At 40.4% G+C, this 24636-nt stretch overlaps 1 protein-coding gene across 3 annotated transcripts in view; it reads right to left on the bottom strand.

Moving 5' to 3' along the window:
* LOC110033220 (BEACH domain-containing protein C1-like) overlaps nt 1–24636 on the bottom strand; it is a 154093-nt gene that overhangs the window by 62266 nt on the left and 67191 nt on the right. For all 3 annotated transcript variants that reach the window (XM_020737131.1, XM_020737130.1, XM_020737132.1), the window contains exon 11: nt 6046–6130. In XM_020737131.1, coding sequence (XP_020592790.1) covers nt 6046–6130 — 85 coding nt within the window. The remainder of the gene's footprint in view (nt 1–6045; nt 6131–24636) is intronic.

Genomic DNA, 24636 nt, shown 5'->3' on the forward strand with positions numbered 1-24636 from the left:
TTTTTTTCTTTTGGCAATTGAAAGAAATTTTCAAACTAGGTTTCCTCCTGAAAAAGTAATTGTCCAACCCGAACCCCCCAAATGTCACAACTTGATCGGGGAGCCTGGAATACCACGGCGAGAAGGAACAATTAGAAAAAGAAAACTATGCAAACAATTTCATTTCGTAAATAAATCTAATCTAAAACACAAAATAGTCATTTTATTTCATAAAAATTTAATTTACAAAACAGTTTGTACATATTTTCAATTTTTTACATCTGATAAAAATTAAACTGAAATATAGTACCTAGGATCAATTAATTCTCGACGTCTGTATACATATTCTCTAGGATCAATTAATTCTGAAATTTTAAACCAAATTGAGCTTCTCGACGTCTGTATACATATTCTCTAGGATCAATTAATTCTAAAGCATATTTTTGTATACAGTATTAGTAGCTAAATGTATGTGTTAATTTACTCGAAGGGTAAAATATTTCTAAATTACAATAACTTTCATTTTAATATATTTTGTAAAAACACAGTAAGCAATAAAATAAAATCGTAAGCAGCAAAAAAGAGAAAAAAATTCAGTTTTCCATTTATTTTTATTCATTTTAATTATAATATATGTTAGTTGGAGTCGCCATCTAAAAGTATTTCTAAAGTATGTATTTAATCTTTTCTAAAACTTGCCAAAAAAATTATCAAACATTTATATTTTCATTTTAATTTCAATTTACATTTTATGCATACAAGTATATTGTGACTCTCAGTATCACCTGGGTTAACTCCACATATGTATACATATATTTTATTTTAAAATTTTCTTTTATTTACAATTTAAAAACATGCTATTTTCTTTTTAAAAGTATAAATACAAGTAATAAAAGTTGCAATTAGTTTCATAAACAAACAGAATCATTTTAAATGAATACATATTTACCCACATGTTCAGCATAGTCAATTGTTCTCTTTCTTAGTTAGTTTAGTACATTGGTGCAGCTATAGTTAGATATTATTTTTAAGTAACATTGATTAATACTTGCATAAAAATTATAAATATAAAGGTTGTTAATCATTTTTTAGGAAATTTCATTACCCACCAATTAATGATTTTTTCATAAGTAAATTCACCCCTATTTGTAGTTCAACGAAGCAATTTTTAGGATTAATAAATATACGAGGATTTACATACACTTAAAACTTCTTTTATTATAAATTTCAAACATAAACTACTCTATTTACAAATTCCACATCCAAAACAATATTCTGTTAAGGAGTTTCTTGAATGATCTCCGAAGAGCCCGTCTCCCATTCTTGACGATGTCTGCAAAATTCACTTTCTAGATCCATAGAAATCATTACCAAAATCTGGTGCGAAGGAATGGGAGTCAACAGAAAGGTCACTGGTGACCATGCCAAGGGAACGACTCCAACCGCCGCCCTCAGGCCACATCAGAAACAACACTATGGATCACCAAGAATGTGGGGTGTATTTGGGTCTTACGTTGGAAGCTGCAGGCGGCGCATTTAAGCAATTATTCTTCTTCAGCCATGAACTTTGTACATTTGGCAATTGGCTGCCCATAGTCCACTATTTGTCAGGGATTGCCTTTTACAAGCTATGGAGCGTTGCAAAAAATTTTCCCTTCTGGAAGGAACTATTTTCACTCTTTAATGTCCCATCCTTTGTATTGCTCTAATAACAGTTAAGCTTGCTTGCTTCAAGAACTCCATTTTTATGGCTCTGATTGAATTCATAATCAGAAGGCCGACACTGCCAAGACATATTATCTCCTGCTCCTATTGACCACACTTTCTCTAATTTTTTTACCCTGACCCCTTCCAAACCCTTGTCGATCACCACCACCACCTCGAGATCCAACCTAATTTGGGTTGAGGGGTTGTGTATGTTGTTATTTTTATCTCAAGTGTGTTGGTTGCAATCATCTATTGACTTTATTAGTAATAATATTTGTTTTACCTATTCTAGTTTGGGTTAACTCCAGTACCATTTAGTATCATAAATAGCCTAAACCTAATCCTACCCCAGAGTTTCTAACATCCACCCATATCAATCCCTCCCCGTCAAAGTTTTTTCCCTCCACCCAACACACCCCCATCCACCTATCTACACCTAAAACCCTAACAACGCCCATAGGAGACAATTGTCAGAATTTGAACAAAAATATACCATGAACGACATGCGATCGCTACATAGCCAAGTGTTATATCGGCTCAATGCTATTGAGAAAACAACCCAGGTGTAATAGTGAAATCCATGAAGGAGAATAAGAAGAACACCTGCATTCCTTTCGTAGGAATGATTCCAGTAGAGAAAAAGACAAGCCACAACACTTTGAGATAGAGTGTCAACGGAGACTTAAAGCTGAAGTACTTATTGGAAATTACAAAAATGAGATGCCTGCTAGAAGAACAGAGATGAGATGCATGTTAGAGAATATAAAGATGAGGCGCTTGTTGGAGGATATAAAAATGAGATGTTTGTTAGATGATACAGAGATGGAGTGCCCGCTAGAAGATATTGATATGACGTGCCAACTGAAGGACACATAGATCTATGAATGAAGGTGGACCAAACGGACTTTGAGGAGAGAATGGATCCACATGATTGCCTTGAGTGGATGTAAACAGTTGAGTAAAACTCGACAACATCAAGTTGAAGAAAAATGTCTTTGGGGTGGAAACCCTGAAAAGGGAGAGATGGAGAGAAGAATGAGACAAAATCACTTCTTGGGAGAAAATAAGAAAGCAATGCAACGACAATACTTACCTCTGCACTACCGCAGGGATATTTTCTTGAAGCTCCACTACATACAACAAAATGAGCTATTGGTGGATGAGTAAACAACATAATTTATGCAACTCAAGTTGAAATGAGATCTGATAAAGCCAGAAAAACATACCATAGCCGGGTATTTAAGAAGCCTGAAGCCCTCTATCAATAATGTGATCCGGATGCAAATAGATAGTGAGAGACATGCAGACTTTAGCACTAAAAAAGGAGAAACAACGGAAGCAGGGCAGACAACCATTGTGATTTACACAGTCATTCAAAATTGGAGACTTCAATAACAATACACCATAGGGAGTTAAGAAGACCTGTCAGGCAAAGCCACTCATAGTTAAAAGAAGCCTGAGAAAGGTAGCACGCCCACTAAAGTTTCAAGCATAAAAAGCTTTAGACGTTATAGATTTTGGCACATTGCCTCCAATTGCCAGACGATCAAAGTTGTGTCCATTATCGAATAGGGAGCAGTGCAAGAAGTTTGCGAAGAGGAAGCAACTAAAAAAATAGGAGTATTAGCTTACACCAAATGAGAGTCAAATCCTTGTTGTTCGACGAGTCCTTCAGATTGAGGTGCTGAGTGAACAACAGCGGCTTCGCCATTGTTGCACGGTGAATGAAAAGATATGCAGAATCATCCATGGATGTAAGCAAGAAGAATGTGGTGTCAACACTGTGATAGAGAAGTTGAACATCACGACTCAGAAACATGCCCAGCAAAATTTCTTGACATTGTTGAAGGAGAAGAGGAACAGCATTGGCACGAGATGTCTTGTTGAATTTTCAATTAGGAGTATTAGCTTAGCTTATAACATATGAGAGTCAAATGTTTTTTGTTCAACGAGTCCTTCAGATTGAGGTGCTGAGTGAACAACAGTGGCTTCACCACAATATATTTTACACTTGTTGCATGGTGAACAACATCATCCATGAATGTAGCAGGAAGAATGTGGTCAACACTGTGATAGAGAAGTTGAACATCACGACTCAGAGACATGCCCAGCAAAATTTCTTGACATTGTTGAAAAAGAAGAGGATCAGCATTAGCACGAGATGTCTTGTTGAATTTTCAATTAGGAGACAACCGCATCATAAGGTTTGGTGTTATAAGGTGCTCATGCAAGTCTATCACCTTTTACTAGGGAGACTATGGCAGTATGATCACAAGACTCAGCACGATGAGTACATGAACATCTCATTCACCAAAGATGGCAAGCGCGTAGTCCTTCCACCTTTCGCGGAAACCAAGATTATTGGTTCCCTTGCCAACAAGGAAGTACCGAAAGGATCAGTCGAAGTGATGACAAAGGAAAGCGGACAAAAGAGCCAAGTTCAAACACGAGACTGTAAGTACAGAGAGAGTTGATAGCTTACAACCACAGCAGCCACTGTTAGCAGAAGCTCGGTCTATCGTCACGCTAGATTGGGATGAGTCAACCTGGAACTGCCTTTGGAATACCCTGCAAAGTATAAATGGCAAGAAATTTCAAGTTAGTCTGGTAGTCTATCCTCAGATGATTGAACCGATATGGATGGCTACCTGCACAAGGGGAAAATTGCTCAAGTGCTTTGGGGAATAGTGCAAACATCAGTGGAATCTAAGTTGTAAAATCAACTCAGTCAAAGACCCTACGATACTGGGATTTTACATCAACTTTGTCACCTTCAACGAGCAGACAAATGATTCAACAAATGAGGAAGAAACTCTCACAATCACAGGAGAATGATGCGAGGCATATCCCTCTCATGCGGAATTTTCAGTGACGGGAAGCGAAATACACTTTTTACCTGGACAAAACCCGTTAAAGTACTTTCGATTGGGGGAGTCTGCTTGTCCTTTTGGGTCATTCCTAGTTATCCTATTACTATATATTTACTTTCCTAATGTTTTTGGGTTAGTTTGTTTAGAACAGCCGTGAACATCATTTTTCTCTATTCGAGGTTTGTATCGAATGGTTTGGGAGGTGCTTTGGATGTATCTCTCTTCTGAGATGGTGATTATGTTCACTATCCCCTTCCAAATCCACTCCACATCACTCCCGACCGCCCTCCACTGTTGCAGCCTCCCTCGAACACTCATCATCGCTGTTTTCACTGCAGTTTTTCCATTTCCAGACACCTTTCATCGCTGCAGCAGCCCCATACAACCATCCTCATGCTATCCTGTAATCCTCTGCAACCTCTGTAATCCTCATGCTATCCGGTCCGGGTATAAGGCACTCCACAGAGGCCGAATAGTCGTTCCCGACTGTTCTCGTCTTCCCCTTGGAGCATGCGGCTGTTCCAGCCACCACTAACGTCTCCTCCACAATCGTTTGTACCGCTATCCCCGCCTGTTCCAACCTACCCAGCCAATGCTCCTTCCCTTCCCACACCTTGCATCTTCAGAATCTGCACCGTATTCCCTTCCCACTTGCTTCCATCATCAAGAACAGCCTATCCACATTGTTATCTGCTACAGGCTTGCTGTCCAAAACTCGAGGAACTGCTACCTTGTTGTTTTCTGCTGGTCGACCATCTCGTCCGCCACACCGCCACCTTATAACCCTCCACTGATCACCACCACCACCCCAAAATCCACCCTAATTTGATTTGGATTGTTGAGCCTGTTGTTATTTTCCTTTCACGTGTGTCAATTGTAATCGTCTATTGGCTTTATTAGTAATAATATTTACTATTCCTATTGTGGTTTAGGTTGACTTTGATATCAGAAAGTGAAAAGCAAGCACTAGTAAGGCAAAACGATTGAGCAGGAAGCCAACTAGCATTTGTGTGAGTGGGCAAAGTCCAACCAAAGAGCAGGCCAAGAGCTAAACAAATACAAAATTTCATCGTTATAGACCGACAACAACCCAAACATGATTACAAGAAGGCATAAGTATTAATCTTCTGAGCTACAAATAATAATTATTTTTTCAGTTCGAATCAAATAAAATAATTCAAAATTATAGCCAATCATTTTGATTTTTAAAAATCTATCATCAGTATGGTTTATCCAAAATTTATGGCGCCATAACTTTAAGGAATTTAGTTCTTTTATGTGCTTCCCAAATAACTGAAATCCAATTGGTAGAAAATCATGTGTTTTTCAGAATGGTTAGAAAGCCCCTCAAGCTCTCTACATTATAGATATATATACAAACAGAGAGAAAGAGAGAGGGAGAAAATCAGCCGTTCAATTTCATGCTAATTGCATGCACTACTTTAGAAAAGACAATAAAAAGAGAAGAAAATCCAGCAAATGAACTAACCTCAGAATAAAGAATACACGATGCAACCAGCACTCTTTGTCGCTTGGATTCAGCAATCGGCATGTTAAGAATTGGTGAAAGAACACTGTACGGATTGCAAAAGCCTTAGCTTAAATTTTCAAAAACAACACTGCTAAACATGTAAGTTAATGAATGATGATTCAGCAGGTTGGATGTTGCAATTGTTTTAGAAGCTCTGTATCAGTAATGATATTGCAAAAGTAGGAGGTATTAGAATGTTTATAAAATAAAAATATATCAGGGTCCTAAATAAAAGTATCAGACAGTTAAAAGACATCTCAGATACAAATTTGAGTCTAGTGAAGGATTGATCAAAATCAGTTCTAAAAATGATAAATGTAATTCGAAAGACAAAATGAATCAATTAATTGTATTGAATGTTTTAAGAAAACTTACCAAGCTGTCCATAGAAATCAAGCGAAAAAGGTTCTATGGCAAGTCTATTCAAGATCTTCTTTATAGTGCAAGACAAGTTGGAAATGTGGAAATAGGTTGGTGCGTCGGTTGGGAAGCGTATACAGTGAGAGATATGTTGGGACGTCAGTTTTGATGAGGATGTAGAAAGAGAAGAATATCCGCACCGAGTCAACTTTTATCTGATTTCCCAATCCCAAAACTACCATTTTTCAGGTAGAATTGCAAGGGGTGAAACAGATGCAGATGTTAAGAGTAAAATAATAAAAATATTAAAACTGACGTTACAGACAACTTTTATTCAGCGTTCATTACAAGAACTAGTTCAAAGATTAATAATTTAATATTGCTAAGTTGGGGTAGGCTTGATATGCCTTAGAAGTACAACATTAAGCTTGATGGCACGTGGCTGAAAAAAACTTTTTTTTGGCAGATCAACTCTTTAGAAGGACAAAAGTAGTGTGTAGACTTTTTTGTGAAATGAAATTCACATACAGATATATCATTATCATATGTATGTAAATGCTGTAATGCCCACCTTTTAGAGTTGCCGCTTGATATATTTATAAGTCCAATTTCAGCATTAAAAACTGACAGGCTTATCAAGGAGCATTTAACACTAGAGGATTAGCAGTTGATATTCCTACAAAAGGTATTTCTTTAAAATTGTAGTTTCCGCTGAGCCAATCATTCTAATTCCGCCTGACCTAATTGGATTTGGAGAGAGCATTTAAGATGAAGTGATACTCGAAAAAAATGTCGAAAAAATTTTTTTGATCAAATGTAGCAGGACAAAATCAAATAATACTAAACAAAATATGAACTTCGTAAGCTAGCAGCTGATCTGTTGGATGAATACATGGCTAACAACTCTCGAGAGGAGAGTTCTTTGCATCACGAAAAATTTTATATATTATATGCAGAGGAGAGGAAGCTTCTAGAACCGCCCGCAAGATCAAATCAAAACAATCAAATTCCACCCTCCCAAGGCATGTTCTCTGAATCAATAGCAAACAATCAAATCCTACTCAATCATTAATTTGAGGGCAAAAAGAAAATAAAAGACTGCTGGCTTTTAACCCTCTATAATGGAAGAAATTTAGATGTTGACATCGCTTTTGCAGACGAGAAATCATGAGCATCCAGTTGTATATTCCACAGGATTTACCCCCACCCTAGTTTGTACGTAAGGGTTCTCAACCTAATATTTTCTACTATAATGGATAATTTTACTACATATAATAGCAAGAGGGTTGCCAAAATCACTTAAACTTCTCACTACAAATCAATAAACTATAACTCCAAACCCAAGTAAGGATATTAGAAGAATATAATTAAAGGAATTAACAAGAATCAAACTTGCTCAAAATAGAAAGTCTACAGGGTTAGTCTCTCCAACCAGTCAAAATGCTTCAACAACAAATAGAATTCTAAAGCTCACAAAGCATCAACAACATGGTCCATGTACACCTGACTGAAGAATAGAATGAACATCCATCTTTCATCCACAATTATTATTCCAATGTTTTTTATAGTGGAATTAACCCAAATCACAACAGAAATAGAAATATTATTACTTAAAACAATAGAGTTACAATTAAGACAAAGGAAATAGAAAAAAAAAAAAAAAAACACTACTATCCGGCTAGGGCGAAGAGGGACAGCTGGGGACAGCGATGAGATGGCCTGCAAGAGGTGGTGGTCGGTTGGAAAGTAGCAAGCTGGTTTGCATTTGGAGGCAGGAGAGGGCTTAGGAGGGCTGGGGTAAAGGAAAGTTGTAGGAGGTTTGAGGGTGCCAGGCAGGGCTGAGGTAATATCGAGAGAGGTTGGGGTGTTATGGTGGCTGCAGGAAGGTTGGGAGGAGATAAACGGCAAGCTGAGAGGATTGGAGGTGGGGGTGATAGCCGCAAATGGGGTGGGGAGTGGATTACGGCAACAGCAGGTTTGCTAGTTGGAAATTGGCAGCAGTAGATTTGGATGAGGTGGTTACGGGAATCCGCAGGCAGGTTGGTAGGGGGCTGGCAGTAGTGGACAGAATAGTGGGAGGGAAGTTATGGCAGCCTGCGGAAAGGTGTGTTGGATACCGGAGTTAACCCAAATCAAAATAGAAATAGAAATATTATTACCAAAACAACATGATTATAATCAAGACTCAAAATAGAAATAGAAAACACAACAAAACACTACTATCCGGCTAGGGTGAAAAGAGACAGCTGAGGCCAGCGGTGAGATGAGATACAAAAGGTGGTGGTCGGTTGGAAGCAAGCAAGCTGATTTGCAGTTGGAGGCGGGAGAGGGTAACAGGAGAGCTTGGGTTATATCAAGAGAGGTTGGGGTGTAATGGTGGCGGTAGGAAGGTTGGGAGGAGATAAATGGCAGGCTAGGAGTGGAAGTGAGGGGTGATAGCCGCATATGGGGTGGGGAGTGGATTACGGCAACAGTAGGTTCGCTGGTTGGAAACTGGTGGCAGTAGATTGGGAGGATGTGGTTACGGCAGTTTTCCGACAAGTTGCTTGGGGGCTGGCGGTAGCATACAGTAGAGTGGGAGAGAAGTTACAGCAGCCTATAGGAAGGTGTGCTAGACAGAGGCGGCAGAAAAATCTAGACAGGTAGGGGCGTTGAAGGTGGTGGCAACAGGCATGGGAGCGGAATCGGGAAAGATAAGTATTCTTGCAAGATCGAGTTACACCTGGAGCATCTCCTCTCGAACCTTGGGAGAATATTATCACCTCAGATGAGTTACAGCCCAGACGAAGCACCTCCTCACCATCGGATACAGTCCTATAAGCAAAACTGTCTCCAGGCAAAAATGTAAAATAACATACAACATAACATAACCCTAAACACAGCAAATAGACACATAAATAGATATAGATAGACAAATGAAAGAAAGAATGGGAAAAGAGGGACGATAATTTCCGCCCCATACAGTGGCCGTCGTGTTGGGCTGAGAACTTGTCCTGGCCGGTTAAGCTGGCCATCAAGTCCAGCGTCAGCCTTCCATGGTTGGGGAAACTTCGACTACATTTGTTGAAGCATATAGTTGCATGTTGACGATGATGGTGTTGTTATAATCACCTGGGGCTAAAAGATCTTCTAGTGTGATCCGAGAAGCACAGAGATCCCATTAAAGACCGCACTGTCCCCTAAAACACCTGAAGAGTTTTCTCCACTTGCGAGCATACCTCCATTTTAATTTGTTCTCCTGTGTGCCTTGCCCTTGCTATTGAATAATGTTAACATAATCCACGGTTGGTTTAACTAGATCTGAAGCGGGGGTAACCTGAACCTCCCCTAACAGTGGTGTTGTTGGTGGTAAGGTACCGACCGTGATATCCTAAAATGCCCTTGGTCGTGTATGTCCCATGTCTAGAGCTGGTGTTTCGGTTTCATCATCCTCCGTCGTCACTAAAACTGGTCCCCACCGACATTATGCTGCTGACAAGGGCACATGTGATCTCATGCTCTACCGAAGGGAGGATGAATATGTGCTCCCATCTTTGGTGAAGGAATAGGTGTTTCTGAATCCATCGTACTGAGTCCTACAGTCAATAGTCATGGTCTCCACAACAAAAGGTAGCGGGTATCTATGGGGACCACGTCACACCACATCTAATCCTGCAGCAGCCACCCAATCAAAAACTCCATAAGGAACCCTCAATTAGTATTGACACTATTTTTCTTCTTCAGCCACGTCAGAGAATATGGTTGAGAGTGGTCATGAGGCTCAACTTCTCCACAATCTATGTAGATGTCACATTCTTGTTGCTCCATTTATCGATAATTACAGCATGTTACACTTGTCTTGCTTCTACTTGCTACAGCATGTTACACTTGTCTTGCTTCTACTTGCTACAGCATGTTACACTTGTCTTGCTTCTACTTGCTACAGCATGTTACACTTGTCTTGCTTCTACTTGCTACAGCATGTTACACTTGTCTTGCTTCTACTTGCTACAGCATGTTACACTTGTCTTGCTTCTACTTGCTACAGCATGTTACACTTGTCTTGCTTCTACTTGCTACAGCATGTTACACTTGTCTTGCTTCTACTTGCTACAGCATGTTACACTTGTCTTGCTTCTACTTGCTACAGCATGTTACACTTGTCTTGCTTCTACTTGCTACAGCATGTTACACTTGTCTTGCTTCTACTTGCTACAGCATGTTACACTTGTCTTGCTTCTACTTGCTACAGCATGTTACACTTGTCTTGCTTCTACTTGCTACAGCATGTTACACTTGTCTTGCTTCTACTTGCTACAGCATGTTACACTTGTCTTGCTTCTACTTGCTACAGCATGTTACACTTGTCTTGCTTCTACTTGCTACAGCATGTTACACTTGTCTTGCTTCTACTTGCTACAGCATGTTACACTTGTCTTGCTTCTACTTGCTACAGCATGTTACACTTGTCTTGCTTCTACTTGCTACAGCATGTTACACTTGTCTTGCTTCTACTTGCTACAGCATGTTACACTTGTCTTGCTTCTACTTGCTACAGCATGTTACACTTGTCTTGCTTCTACTTGCTACAGCATGTTACACTTGTCTTGCTTCTACTTGCTACAGCATGTTACACTTGTCTTGCTTCTACTTGCTACAGCATGTTACACTTGTCTTGCTTCTACTTGCTACAGCATGTTACACTTGTCTTGCTTCTACTTGCTACAGCATGTTACACTTGTCTTGCTTCTACTTGCTACAGCATGTTACACTTGTCTTGCTTCTACTTGCTACAGCATGTTACACTTGTCTTGCTTCTACTTGCTACAGCATGTTACACTTGTCTTGCTTCTACTTGCTACAGCATGTTACACTTGTCTTGCTTCTACTTGCTACAGCATGTTACACTTGTCTTGCTTCTACTTGCTACAGCATGTTACACTTGTCTTGCTTCTACTTGCTACAGCATGTTACACTTGTCTTGCTTCTACTTGCTACAGCATGTTACACTTGTCTTGCTTCTACTTGCTACAGCATGTTACACTTGTCTTGCTTCTACTTGCTACAGCATGTTACACTTGTCTTGCTTCTACTTGCTACAGCATGTTACACTTGTCTTGCTTCTACTTGCTACAGCATGTTACACTTGTCTTGCTTCTACTTGCTACAGCATGTTACACTTGTCTTGCTTCTACTTGCTACAGCATGTTACACTTGTCTTGCTTCTACTTGCTACAGCATGTTACACTTGTCTTGCTTCTACTTGCTACAGCATGTTACACTTGTCTTGCTTCTACTTGCTACAGCATGTTACACTTGTCTTGCTTCTACTTGCTACAGCATGTTACACTTGTCTTGCTTCTACTTGCTACAGCATGTTACACTTGTCTTGCTTCTACTTGCTACAGCATGTTACACTTGTCTTGCTTCTACTTGCTACAGCATGTTACACTTGTCTTGCTTCTACTTGCTACAGCATGTTACACTTGTCTTGCTTCTACTTGCTACAGCATGTTACACTTGTCTTGCTTCTACTTGCTACAGCATGTTACACTTGTCTTGCTTCTACTTGCTACAGCATGTTACACTTGTCTTGCTTCTACTTGCTACAGCATGTTACACTTGTCTTGCTTCTACTTGCTACAGCATGTTACACTTGTCTTGCTTCTACTTGCTACAGCATGTTACACTTGTCTTGCTTCTACTTGCTACAGCATGTTACACTTGTCTTGCTTCTACTTGCTACAGCATGTTACACTTGTCTTGCTTCTACTTGCTACAGCATGTTACACTTGTCTTGCTTCTACTTGCTACAGCATGTTACACTTGTCTTGCTTCTACTTGCTACAGCATGTTACACTTGTCTTGCTTCTACTTGCTACAGCATGTTACACTTGTCTTGCTTCTACTTGCTACAGCATGTTACACTTGTCTTGCTTCTACTTGCTACAGCATGTTACACTTGTCTTGCTTCTACTTGCTACAGCATGTTACACTTGTCTTGCTTCTACTTGCTACAGCATGTTACACTTGTCTTGCTTCTACTTGCTACAGCATGTTACACTTGTCTTGCTTCTACTTGCTACAGCATGTTACACTTGTCTTGCTTCTACTTGCTACAGCATGTTACACTTGTCTTGCTTCTACTTGCTACAGCATGTTACACTTGTCTTGCTTCTACTTGCTACAGCATGTTACACTTGTCTTGCTTCTACTTGCTACAGCATGTTACACTTGTCTTGCTTCTACTTGCTACAGCATGTTACACTTGTCTTGCTTCTACTTGCTACAGCATGTTACACTTGTCTTGCTTCTACTTGCTACAGCATGTTACACTTGTCTTGCTTCTACTTGCTACAGCATGTTACACTTGTCTTGCTTCTACTTGCTACAGCATGTTACACTTGTCTTGCTTCTACTTGCTACAGCATGTTACACTTGTCTTGCTTCTACTTGCTACAGCATGTTACACTTGTCTTGCTTCTACTTGCTACAGCATGTTACACTTGTCTTGCTTCTACTTGCTACAGCATGTTACACTTGTCTTGCTTCTACTTGCTACAGCATGTTACACTTGTCTTGCTTCTACTTGCTACAGCATGTTACACTTGTCTTGCTTCTACTTGCTACAGCATGTTACACTTGTCTTGCTTCTACTTGCTACAGCATGTTACACTTGTCTTGCTTCTACTTGCTACAGCATGTTACACTTGTCTTGCTTCTACTTGCTACAGCATGTTACACTTGTCTTGCTTCTACTTGCTACAGCATGTTACACTTGTCTTGCTTCTACTTGCTACAGCATGTTACACTTGTCTTGCTTCTACTTGCTACAGCATGTTACACTTGTCTTGCTTCTACTTGCTACAGCATGTTACACTTGTCTTGCTTCTACTTGCTACAGCATGTTACACTTGTCTTGCTTCTACTTGCTACAGCATGTTACACTTGTCTTGCTTCTACTTGCTACAGCATGTTACACTTGTCTTGCTTCTACTTGCTACAGCATGTTACACTTGTCTTGCTTCTACTTGCTACAGCATGTTACACTTGTCTTGCTTCTACTTGCTACAGCATGTTACACTTGTCTTGCTTCTACTTGCTACAGCATGTTACACTTGTCTTGCTTCTACTTGCTACAGCATGTTACACTTGTCTTGCTTCTACTTGCTACAGCATGTTACACTTGTCTTGCTTCTACTTGCTACAGCATGTTACACTTGTCTTGCTTCTACTTGCTACAGCATGTTACACTTGTCTTGCTTCTACTTGCTACAGCATGTTACACTTGTCTTGCTTCTACTTGCTACAGCATGTTACACTTGTCTTGCTTCTACTTGCTACAGCATGTTACACTTGTCTTGCTTCTACTTGCTACAGCATGTTACACTTGTCTTGCTTCTACTTGCTACAGCATGTTACACTTGTCTTGCTTCTACTTGCTACAGCATGTTACACTTGTCTTGCTTCTACTTGCTACAGCATGTTACACTTGTCTTGCTTCTACTTGCTACAGCATGTTACACTTGTCTTGCTTCTACTTGCTACAGCATGTTACACTTGTCTTGCTTCTACTTGCTACAGCATGTTACACTTGTCTTGCTTCTACTTGCTACAGCATGTTACACTTGTCTTGCTTCTACTTGCTACAGCATGTTACACTTGTCTTGCTTCTACTTGCTACAGCATGTTACACTTGTCTTGCTTCTACTTGCTACAGCATGTTACACTTGTCTTGCTTCTACTTGCTACAGCATGTTACACTTGTCTTGCTTCTACTTGCTACAGCATGTTACACTTGTCTTGCTTCTACTTGCTACAGCATGTTACACTTGTCTTGCTTCTACTTGCTACAGCATGTTACACTTGTCTTGCTTCTACTTGCTACAGCATGTTACACTTGTCTTGCTTCTACTTGCTACAGCATGTTACACTTGTCTTGCTTCTACTTGCTACAGCATGTTACACTTGTCTTGCTTCTACTTGCTACAGCATGTTACACTTGTCTTGCTTCTACTTGCTACAGCATGTTACACTTGTCTTGCTTCTACTTGCTACAGCATGTTACACTTGTCTTGCTTCTACTTGCTACAGCATGTTACACTTGTCTTGCTTCTACTTGCTACAGCATGTTACACTTGTCTTGCTTCTACTTGCTACAGCATGTTACACTTGTCTTGCTTCTACTTGCTACAGCATGTTACACTTGTCTTGCTTCTACTTGCTACAGCATGTTACACTTGTCTTGCTTCTACTTGCTACAGCATGTTACACTTGTCTTGCTTCTACTTGCTACAGCATGTTACACTTGTCTTGCTTCTACTTGCTACAGCATGTTACACTTGTCTTGCTTCTACTTGCTACAGCATGTTACACTTGTCTTGCTTCTACTTGCTACAGCATGTTACACTTGTCTTGCTTCTACTTGCTACAGCATGTTACACTTGTCTTGCTTCTACTTGCTACAGCATGTTACACTTGTCTTGCTTCTACTTGCTACAGCATGTTACACTTGTCTTGCTTCTACTTGCTACAGCATGTTACACTTGTCTTGCTTCTACTTGCTACAGCATGTTACACTTGTCTTGCTTCTACTTGCTACAGCATGTTACACTTGTCTTGCTTCTACTTGCTACAGCATGTTACACTTGTCTTGCTTCTACTTGCTACAGCATGTTACACTTGTCTTGCTTCTACTTGCTACAGCATGTTACACTTGTCTTGCTTCTACTTGCTACAGCATGTTACACTTGTCTTGCTTCTACTTGCTACAGCATGTTACACTTGTCTTGCTTCTACTTGCTACAGCATGTTACACTTGTCTTGCTTCTACTTGCTACAGCATGTTACACTTGTCTTGCTTCTACTTGCTACAGCATGTTACACTTGTCTTGCTTCTACTTGCTACAGCATGTTACACTTGTCTTGCTTCTACTTGCTACAGCATGTTACACTTGTCTTGCTTCTACTTGCTACAGCATGTTACACTTGTCTTGCTTCTACTTGCTACAGCATGTTACACTTGTCTTGCTTCTACTTGCTACAGCATGTTACACTTGTCTTGCTTCTACTTGCTGCAGCATGTTACACTTGTCTTGCTTCTACTTGCTGCAGCATGTTACACTTGTCTTGCTTCTACTTGCTGCAGCATGTTACACTTGTCTTGCTTCTACTTGCTGCAGCATGTTACACTTGTCTTGCTTCTACTTGCTACAGCATGTTACACTTGTCTTGCTTCTACTTGCTACAGCATGTTACACTTGTCCTGTTTCTACCTGCTTTCATGTATAGCATGTTATACTGCTTCTATTTTCTGTCTACTACTGTTTCACTTGCATGCTTTACATTTTACAACTTTAAACATGTTTACCCTTTCTTACATAGGATGTCTAGAGGACTACAACCATAGGGCCGTTTGATTTGATATTATAACTGGACACCCTAGAAAACTTAAACTCGTTACGTCAAGGAGCTTGGAGCTAGCGCAGTGGGCAGCACGGCCATCTTCAACAGCAAAACATGTCTTCCCCAGCAAAACCAATCCTTTTCCTAGAAATTAAACAACAATCCATAGGTTTTTGAGGTTGTTTGCCTAGCGCAACATAAATCCTCCACCTTTTTCTTTAGGCATTCGTATAGCTCTGCCGTACGATTTAAGCCCTAAACTCGTTCTAGGTTCCGAGGTTGTCGCCTGATACGACGTAAACCCTCATATCTTCTAGGCAATTTGAGTGACCCTGTCACGCAAATATAAGCCCTAATTAAATAAAATTGGCGGGATAAAACACTTTAATATTTTCTTCTCAAAATTGGAGCCAAATCATAGGATAGACTGGGAAGTCACTGAGGTTCTCCTCAAGATCTGTGGCTTCCCCTAGTTTCTCTTCATTTGGATTCCTTAACAATGTTCCAGATTTGAGCTTTTCCCCTTCACACCTCTTCGTCCGATTTCGTTGTAAAGTCCTATCCTTTTGACCTCTTTGAAGACATTATCCCCTGATTTTTATCGAGAGTTTTCTTAGGTGACCTCGGTCATTTGAGATGTAATTAACTATAGGGGCTTGCCCTTATAGGGAGCTTTTCCGAACCCAGCTTAAAATAAACCCTATTTAATTATTTGTATTAAATAGGGGAACTTGTCGGCAAATAAAATGGTTTCGCAGACCCAAACGGACGTCATATCTTTCTTAGTTTATTTGATCGAGCTTCATCCTCAGGTCTTGTGTTTATTCTTCGGGGTAGATACAGGATTTGAGGTAGAGCGCTCTTTCATTTAAACTGTGAAAAATGTGAGGTCAGTTTGATTTCGTATTTTTCTAAAATTATATATATATATATAAATTAAAAAGTCCTTCCGAAGCGGGTGACGGGATTTCGATTCCGGCGACCGACAGCTTCTTACGGGCGACCCCCAAACGTAACTCCCCCCTTTTTAAACGCCGACATGATGTTGCATACCTTCCAATTCACAATGCAACAGATGTAGAATATGTTGTGGCGAAGCCACAGCGGATTCCTCATCTCCTTAATTTACAAGACACGTCGAACAATGAGCATCTCACCCTCATCAGATGGAAATATACGTACCTCACCTTGTTCTTCGCTTGTCTCCTCATCGCTAACCTTCTCCACGGTGCCTTGCTCCATAAAAACAGCTCAGCTCGTCGGGCAGCTGAAGACGATGTGCCCAAATCCGTGATATTTGATGTCATTCCTGGCGGGGACTGTAGTAGGTATACTACTCTTCTCAGGCGTCTTCTCATTGGATGACTCTATCTAATCCGAACCATTTTTCTCAACACTCTGAGGCGTGCACCTGCTAGCGTCTTCAATTATGTGAGACTGCCTGACCAGATGTGGTTGTCTGTTTTGTTTCAATTGTCTTTCCACTTTCAAATATAAGGTATAGACATCCCCAACTGACCAAAAAAAATGCAGCTGCACTACATTGCTAATAGCGGACTTCAGACTCCCCCAAATAATGGGTTGTGGTGTGCTTCTCTAGCTCAACCAAATCACACATCATCTTTAGCTAATCAAATTGCGTCGTGAACTCCTCAACAGAAGGGTCTTTCTGCTACAGATGGTGGAGTCTCAAAAACATATCCTAGCATTAGTGGGGTGGGGGTTATTTCCTTTACATCATATTCTTCAATCTTTTCCCACTTAGAAATCTTAACATTGTTATCTTTTTTTTCCTCTCCCTCTGTAGGTTGTCTCAACACAAGGAGGCACTCTTTCTCAATTTGATAGCAGCAAGCTACACCGTTTTATCTCTAGGCACTTTTTATACTTAAAATCCTCTCAACCGATTGTAGCCACTGGATAAAATCATCTGGATCCATACCTCCATCGAACTTCGATAGATCCACCTTTATTTTGAAGTCTATGTGTACTCCAAATGATTTCTCCTCTCTAGGCCTTCTCTGATACTAGATTCCAAAATGCCATGACCTTTCTTCTTCCTCATTGAAAGCCTCCCTAAGGAAGAGATTGAAATTTTCGTCTATTTTGCCTCTTCGACTTTCCCTATCACCATCGAGGGTAAGTCCCCCCTAGGTGTCATCTTTAGGGTCTGCAAGTCTCCGTTAAAGTTGATGGATATCTCGTTGTATCTCTTCCCGAGAAGGCTCGGACATGTATCTCTTTGGTGGCATCACTAAGGTTTTGAGTTGGGAGGTGAAAGTGGAGTGAAAATTTAATTTCGGGCTGCTGATTTTAAAAATCAGCGAGGGAAATCAAGGGTTAAGTCAAAGTTTACCCTTTAGATCAAGTCACCACTTCAGAACTAGATTTAGCCTCTAGATCAAGTCGGAAGCGGAAGAGCACACCAACCAAAGACCCAGGCCTACTACTCATGAAAATAAATCAGCACGGGAGGAAAAGATGGCTGACTAGACCAGCACCAGCAAGACATTCCAAGCTAGAAATGTTTCAAATGTCATGGATATAGGCACATTGCATCCAACTGACCAAATAGAAGGGTGATTTCTTTTACCGAGCAGGGTGCAATGGATGAGGCAGGGAGTGAAGACCTTGTGGAGGAGTATCAAGAGGAGCACCAGCTACCTGTAGATGAAGATGAAATGCTTGTGGCTCGACAAATTCTCCAAACTAAGACTAAGAGGGATCAACAGTGCATAGAAATAACATCTTCCATACTTGTACTGTAAAAGGTAAAGTGTGAAACCTCATCATAGAAGGAAGTAGTTTTGAAAAAATGTTATATACGTAGATAGTGGATAAATTGAGCCTCTCTACATGAAAGCATTCACAACCATACTCCCTCACTTGGTAGGAGAAGGGAAACGAGATTTGAGTCGACAAAAGATGTTTGGGTGAATTCAATTAGAGACAAGTAGCAAGATCATATTTTGTGTGATCTCGTCTCTATGGATGCATGTCATATTTTGTTGGGCCGACTGTGGCAATACTACAGAGGTATACTTCATGACGGCAACAAAAATACCTGCTCATTTAATAATGATAAGAAATGCATTGTCCTTCCGCCACTAAAGAAGTCCACATTGATGAGCACTCAGATAAAGATTGGAGCCATCATGCCTCGTGCTACCTTTCTATAAGACATGAGCGAGGCGCCAACAAGACTGGCCTTAGTAATGCTAGAAGACAATAAGACGAAAAAGCCAATATCTGAAACACTACGACCATTAGTTTCAAGATGTCTTCATGGACTGTATGCCACCTTTGCAATAGATTTAGCATGTTACAGAAATTATCCCAAGATCAATGCTTCCCAACCGACCAGCCTATCGGATGTGACCAACAGAGTATGAGAAGCTACATAAGCAGCTTGAGGACCTGATGGCCTAAAGGTTAGTTCGCAAGAGCATCAGTCCATGTGTTATATCAGCTTTGATTGTGCCAAAAAAGGATGCATCATAGCACATCCGCGTAGATAAGAAAACTGTGAATAAAATCACAATCAAGTAAAGGCTTCCTATTCCAAGATTGGACGATTTGCTTGATTAGTTGCATAGAGCCAATGTTTTATCCAAGAATGATTTTCACAATGGAAAACAACAAATCAGGATGAGATCAAGGGATGAGTGGAAGATCACCTTTAAGTTAAAAGACAAGATCGACTATATGAGTGAACAATCATGCCCTTTAGAATGTTCAACACGCCGAGAACATGCATTGACGAACCATGTTTTTGGAGCCTTCATTGAAATTTGTGGTTGTGTAATTTGATGACATCCTGGTATACAACAGTTTAGAGCAGCACTTATAGTATTTGAGCGAAATTGTTAACATTCTTTAGACACAGCAACTATATGGCTATCTAAAAAAGTGTCATTTTCTTACACTGCAAGCATGCTTTTTGGCATACATCGTTTCAATTGTCAGCACAAAGATGGACCAAAAAAAAATTGAGGTTATTGTAACCTGGCCTAGACAAAAAATTTACTCAAGCACGCCAATTTCATGGTCTGAGATCTTATTATAGAAATTTTAGCAGGAATTTCAGCTCGATAGTTGCACCTTTAAAAAATCTTAAGTCACATAAAATTGTGTAGTTAGGTGATGCTTATGCTAGTTTTGATGAATTGAAGAGGCAAGTAACTTGAGACTCCATTCAAGCACTTCTATATTTGAATCAAATATTTGAGAGAGTGTGATGCCTCTAATATGGGAATTAGTTGTGTTAACTCAAGGACACCCCATCGCTTTCTTTAGTGAAAAAACGAATGATTCCAGGAGAAAGTTTTATGCTATCATGGGAGCCTTTACTCACTATAGTCATTACCTGTTGGCAATGGAATGTAATCTCTACACTGACTATGAGGCCCTAAGATTCTAGAATAGTCAGAAGAAATTAAAGGGTAGACACGCCTCAAGAGTGCAATTTCTTTCTTCATTCTATTTTGTACTCAAACATAAAGCAGGGAGTCAGAATTTACATTGAGCCTTCGGCACTTACTGCTCACTACAATGCAATCTAAGGTCATTGGTTTTAATGTGTTAAAGGATTTGTATGCGAATGATGACGACTTTCAGGATATCTAGACTTCGGTTCAAGAGAGGCCATACAAACAAAGACGCGAGAGCAACCCAAGAGGCTTTTCTTGCGATAATTACTACAATATCGCTACAGTACCACAAAAAATCATGAGCGAGAGCAACCCAAGAGGCTTTCCAGAAGAAAGAGCGGTCTACTACTACTTTAAGCGGATTTCCCTCCTAATGGGAGTGGGGACCACGTCGATTTGCCTCAAGTTTACAAATATGTTTTTTTTTTTTATTTTAGGTAGTCCTTGGCTTATATTCTTGTCAGGACAGTCGTTGGCGTCTGTATTCTCCTTCGAGGGTTGTATCCGAGGAATTGGGAGGTGCTCCGGTTATATATCTCTCCTGAGATGGTGTTTACCTTCCCCATTCCCCTTCCGTATCCTCCCTACACTGCTCCCGTCTGACATTCTCTGTTGCTGCCCGGAACAACTGTCATCGTTCCTCCTGCAATTTCTACATTACAGCCCAAGTTCTCTGATATTCCAGCGCCATCACCGGCTGCATCGTTGCTCCATCCCCCTGCCTTCAACAATACTAGTTGTCCTCCTTTCAACTCAACTGCTCAGCCCTCCCACTCGTTGTTTCTGACAGCAAACAACCTTCCAACTTCCCCATACTCGCTTCCATCACTGTTCCAGCTCTCCCTCCTCGTTGCCCTTGATGTCTCAATCCTTCACCATTGTCGTCGCATTCCCAATGCCTTCTCATTGTTGTTTTCATGTTGTCCGGCCATCCCAAACAACAAACTACCACAGTTTGGTGTGTCATTCTTTGTTGCCTTGTTGTTCCTTTTTGCTTTGTTGTTCTGACTGCCCATAACCGTTGTTGTCCCTCATCCAAAGTCCAGAAACTCCTTCACTACCTTGTCATCACCTCTCCAAACCCCCCTAACCATCACCACCATCACCCAGGATCCGCCATAACATGAGTTTGTGTCTCGTGTGTGTTGTATTTTTCTTTTCAAGTGTGTTTGATTGTCGCCACTTATCTGCTTTCAATAATAATATTTTTCTATTATGGTTTGGGTTAACTTAGGTATCATTTGGCATCAGTGTTAGACTAACTCTATTCCTATCCTGTGAATTCTAACATCCACCACACCCAAAACTATTTCCACCAAAAAAAAAAAATTTTTGTTTGCACTTTACATCACCCTTATACACCTCATCCTACCTACCCACACCTAAAATCTAGCCATGCCGCCAAGGAGGTAATTGTCGGAAGATTGATAGATAGGAAAGGGTATAATGTCGTTTATGAGAAATTCACAAAGAGTTGTTCAGGGGATTTCTAGGGAGGATATGCAGTGGGAGACCCATCAACTACAACCGAGGTTTACCTCTTTCAAGAGGAGGCAGTCCGGATTGGCCATCCTTAGCCACAACGATGACTTGAAAGATCGAAGGGATGGAGTGAAACTCTTCCATCAAGTCGATTCCATGGTTTTTTGAAGTAAAAATGGATTTTTTATATTTTGACAGCCAAAAGGATTCGAACGAGTTCGTTGAGTGTCTCTAGACTTGGGAACGTGTCTTTGAATGTAAAGACATCCCGCTCAACGAAATGGAGAAACAAGTTGCCAGGAAGTTAAAGAAGAGTGTGTTATTTTGATGGAAGAAATTGCAGCACATACGCCAGCGTGAAAGAAAAGATAAGATCATGCCATGGACCAAGATTAAATGGAGGATACAATGCCAATACCTACCAGCTCACTATACCGAAAGCTCAAACCCAACTACAAAAGTGATGTCACATCACTGAGCGACCCCCACATCTTATAAACAAGACTCAACCCCAGGATCTTACAGCCATAATACACTCACGGGAACATCCAAGAAAACACCACCTAAGGAAGGATTAGGTCAGAGCGAAGAATAGGTGGAACCAATAACGCAGTCTCAAATCTATCCCAGCTAGAAAGTGTTTCAAGCGTTATAGATTTGAGCGTACCGAAGTAGATTGCACGGCCAGAAGAATAATCTCTTTCACGAATCAGGGAACAGTTGAAGGGATAAAAAGTGACCCAAGAGAAAATAAAGATTTCAGAGAGGCTTCTCAACTTCCAAGTTACGACAAAAAGATGTTAGTGATTCTAGTTGAACCTAGGAGAGACTCTAGTTGAGTTGATAGTTGTTGTTCTAGAAGGTAGTAAAACCGAGTAATGAGCATTCATACAGGGTATAAGGTTATGGTGCCTCGAACTACATTTTTGCCGACATTTAGAGGAGCATTAGTAGGATTAGCATTGAAAGTCCGAAAGAGCCATGACTTTGAGGAGTCGATACTAGATACAAGAAAACTTAAAATAAAAGGATTTTAGACTTTTCAGAAATATAGTCAACATTCTTTGTTGCCCCTATAGAGAGAGGTCTAACTTGTCAGAAATGAAAAGATTTTGAGTTACTTTTGGAATACAGTAGGGAGTCATTTAAGTATTAAAATCAATTCAACAGTGTACCCCCACAAAACAGTGTCAAACAAGGTGAATAAACCGCAGTATTGGGGATCACCTCAAGATCCTTGTGGGAAAAAAAATCCTACAGTGGAATTCAGCTCCTAACATAGAATAAGAAGTTTCTCTTTAGTGTTTGCTAATGACCGTGGCTCAGTCTGCCACAAAGTTCATCCCAGAGTTGATTTCTCCTTACATACTTGTTTATTAAATACATCCAGTCGAATACGAAGATTGATAGAAGAAGATTATAGACCACTTGCTTGGGATATGGCGCGTGAGAATCTGTCGTTATGCAGCTCCGGCTCAAGTTGCACTAAAAGTGGATGGATTTTTATTCTATCAAGATGTGCTTTAGAATGATAACATCTACATGATTGACCTATTGGGAGCTTGTGACATTTTCAATACCTTCAATAAGATCGATTGACTACCCTCAGAAGACAAAAACTTAAACATAAGAGCTCGAAGCTACCCCAACCCCAGAAAATCGACGCAGGAACAACCCAAGAGGCTTTTTATTGTAATAATTGCTAAAGTACCATTACAGTACCGTGAACTTCCCATGAGCAAGGGTGGCTTAGATCGGTCCATGAGGGTTAGTCAACCATTCCTTCAAGCGGGTTTCCTTACTAATGGGAGTAGGGGCTACTCCTATTTATCCTAAGTTGACAAATATATTATTTTTGTGTTTATAAGTAGTTTTTGGCATAGATACCTATCAGGGCAGCGCATGCATCCATTTTCTCCTTCGAGGGTTGTATGCAAGGAATTGGGTGGTGCTACTGCTATATCTCTCTCTTCAGTGGTGTTTAGCTTGCCCATTCTAATTATTTATTCTCCCCACACTGCTCTAATTCGTTGTTCCCTACTATAGACGCCTGGAACAACTGCCAACGTTGTTCTTCCTACAGTTTCTGAATTTCAGCCCAAATTCTCTACTATTCCAGCACCCCTGCTAGTTGTCATCGTTGTTCAATCCCCCTGCCTTCCACAATACATGTTGTCCTCCTTCTTAAATAATCGACAACCCTCCCTCTTGTTGTTTTCGACAGCTCACAGCCATCCACCACATACTCTCTTACATCGCCGCTCCTGCCCTCACTTCCCTCACTGTCCTAGTCCTCCATTATCACTATCGTAGTCGCAACGCCTTCTCATTGATGTTTTACTGTTGTCCAGCCGCCCCAACAGCAAACTGCCACAATTTGGGTTTTTGTCTCACGTCGCCCTGCTATTCCAACGGTTGTCCCTCATCAACAGTTTGGAAACCCCTTCTCTATCTTACAACCACCTCTCCAAACACCCTAACTCTCGCCGTCATCACTCGAGATCCGCCCTAACGGTGGGTTTGTGTGTCGTGTGTGTTATATTTTCCTTTTGTATTATATTTTCCTTTTCAAGAGTTTTTTTTATTGTAGTCACATATTTGCTTTCAATAATAATATTTGTTTTTCATCATTGTAGTTTAGGTTAGCTCTGGTATCAAACCGTTTCACATATTTGATGGATACTTATTCTTTCAGAATAGAATGTGCATTCGGAGTTCACTCGAGGAGAAAATTTTAAAGGAGCGTCACAGTGAGGGAATGGCGAGACATTTTGGCAAAGACAAACACTCTCCTTAGTGAAAGAAAATTTTTACTGATCCAGACTTGTACGAGATGTGGAGAGACATGTCAGCAGTGTAGGGCATGCCACTTGAGCAAGATTGACGTATAGCA

Source organism: Phalaenopsis equestris, unplaced genomic scaffold, assembly GCF_001263595.1.
Source record: "Phalaenopsis equestris unplaced genomic scaffold, ASM126359v1 Scaffold001116, whole genome shotgun sequence".
NCBI lineage: Eukaryota > Viridiplantae > Streptophyta > Magnoliopsida > Asparagales > Orchidaceae > Phalaenopsis > Phalaenopsis equestris.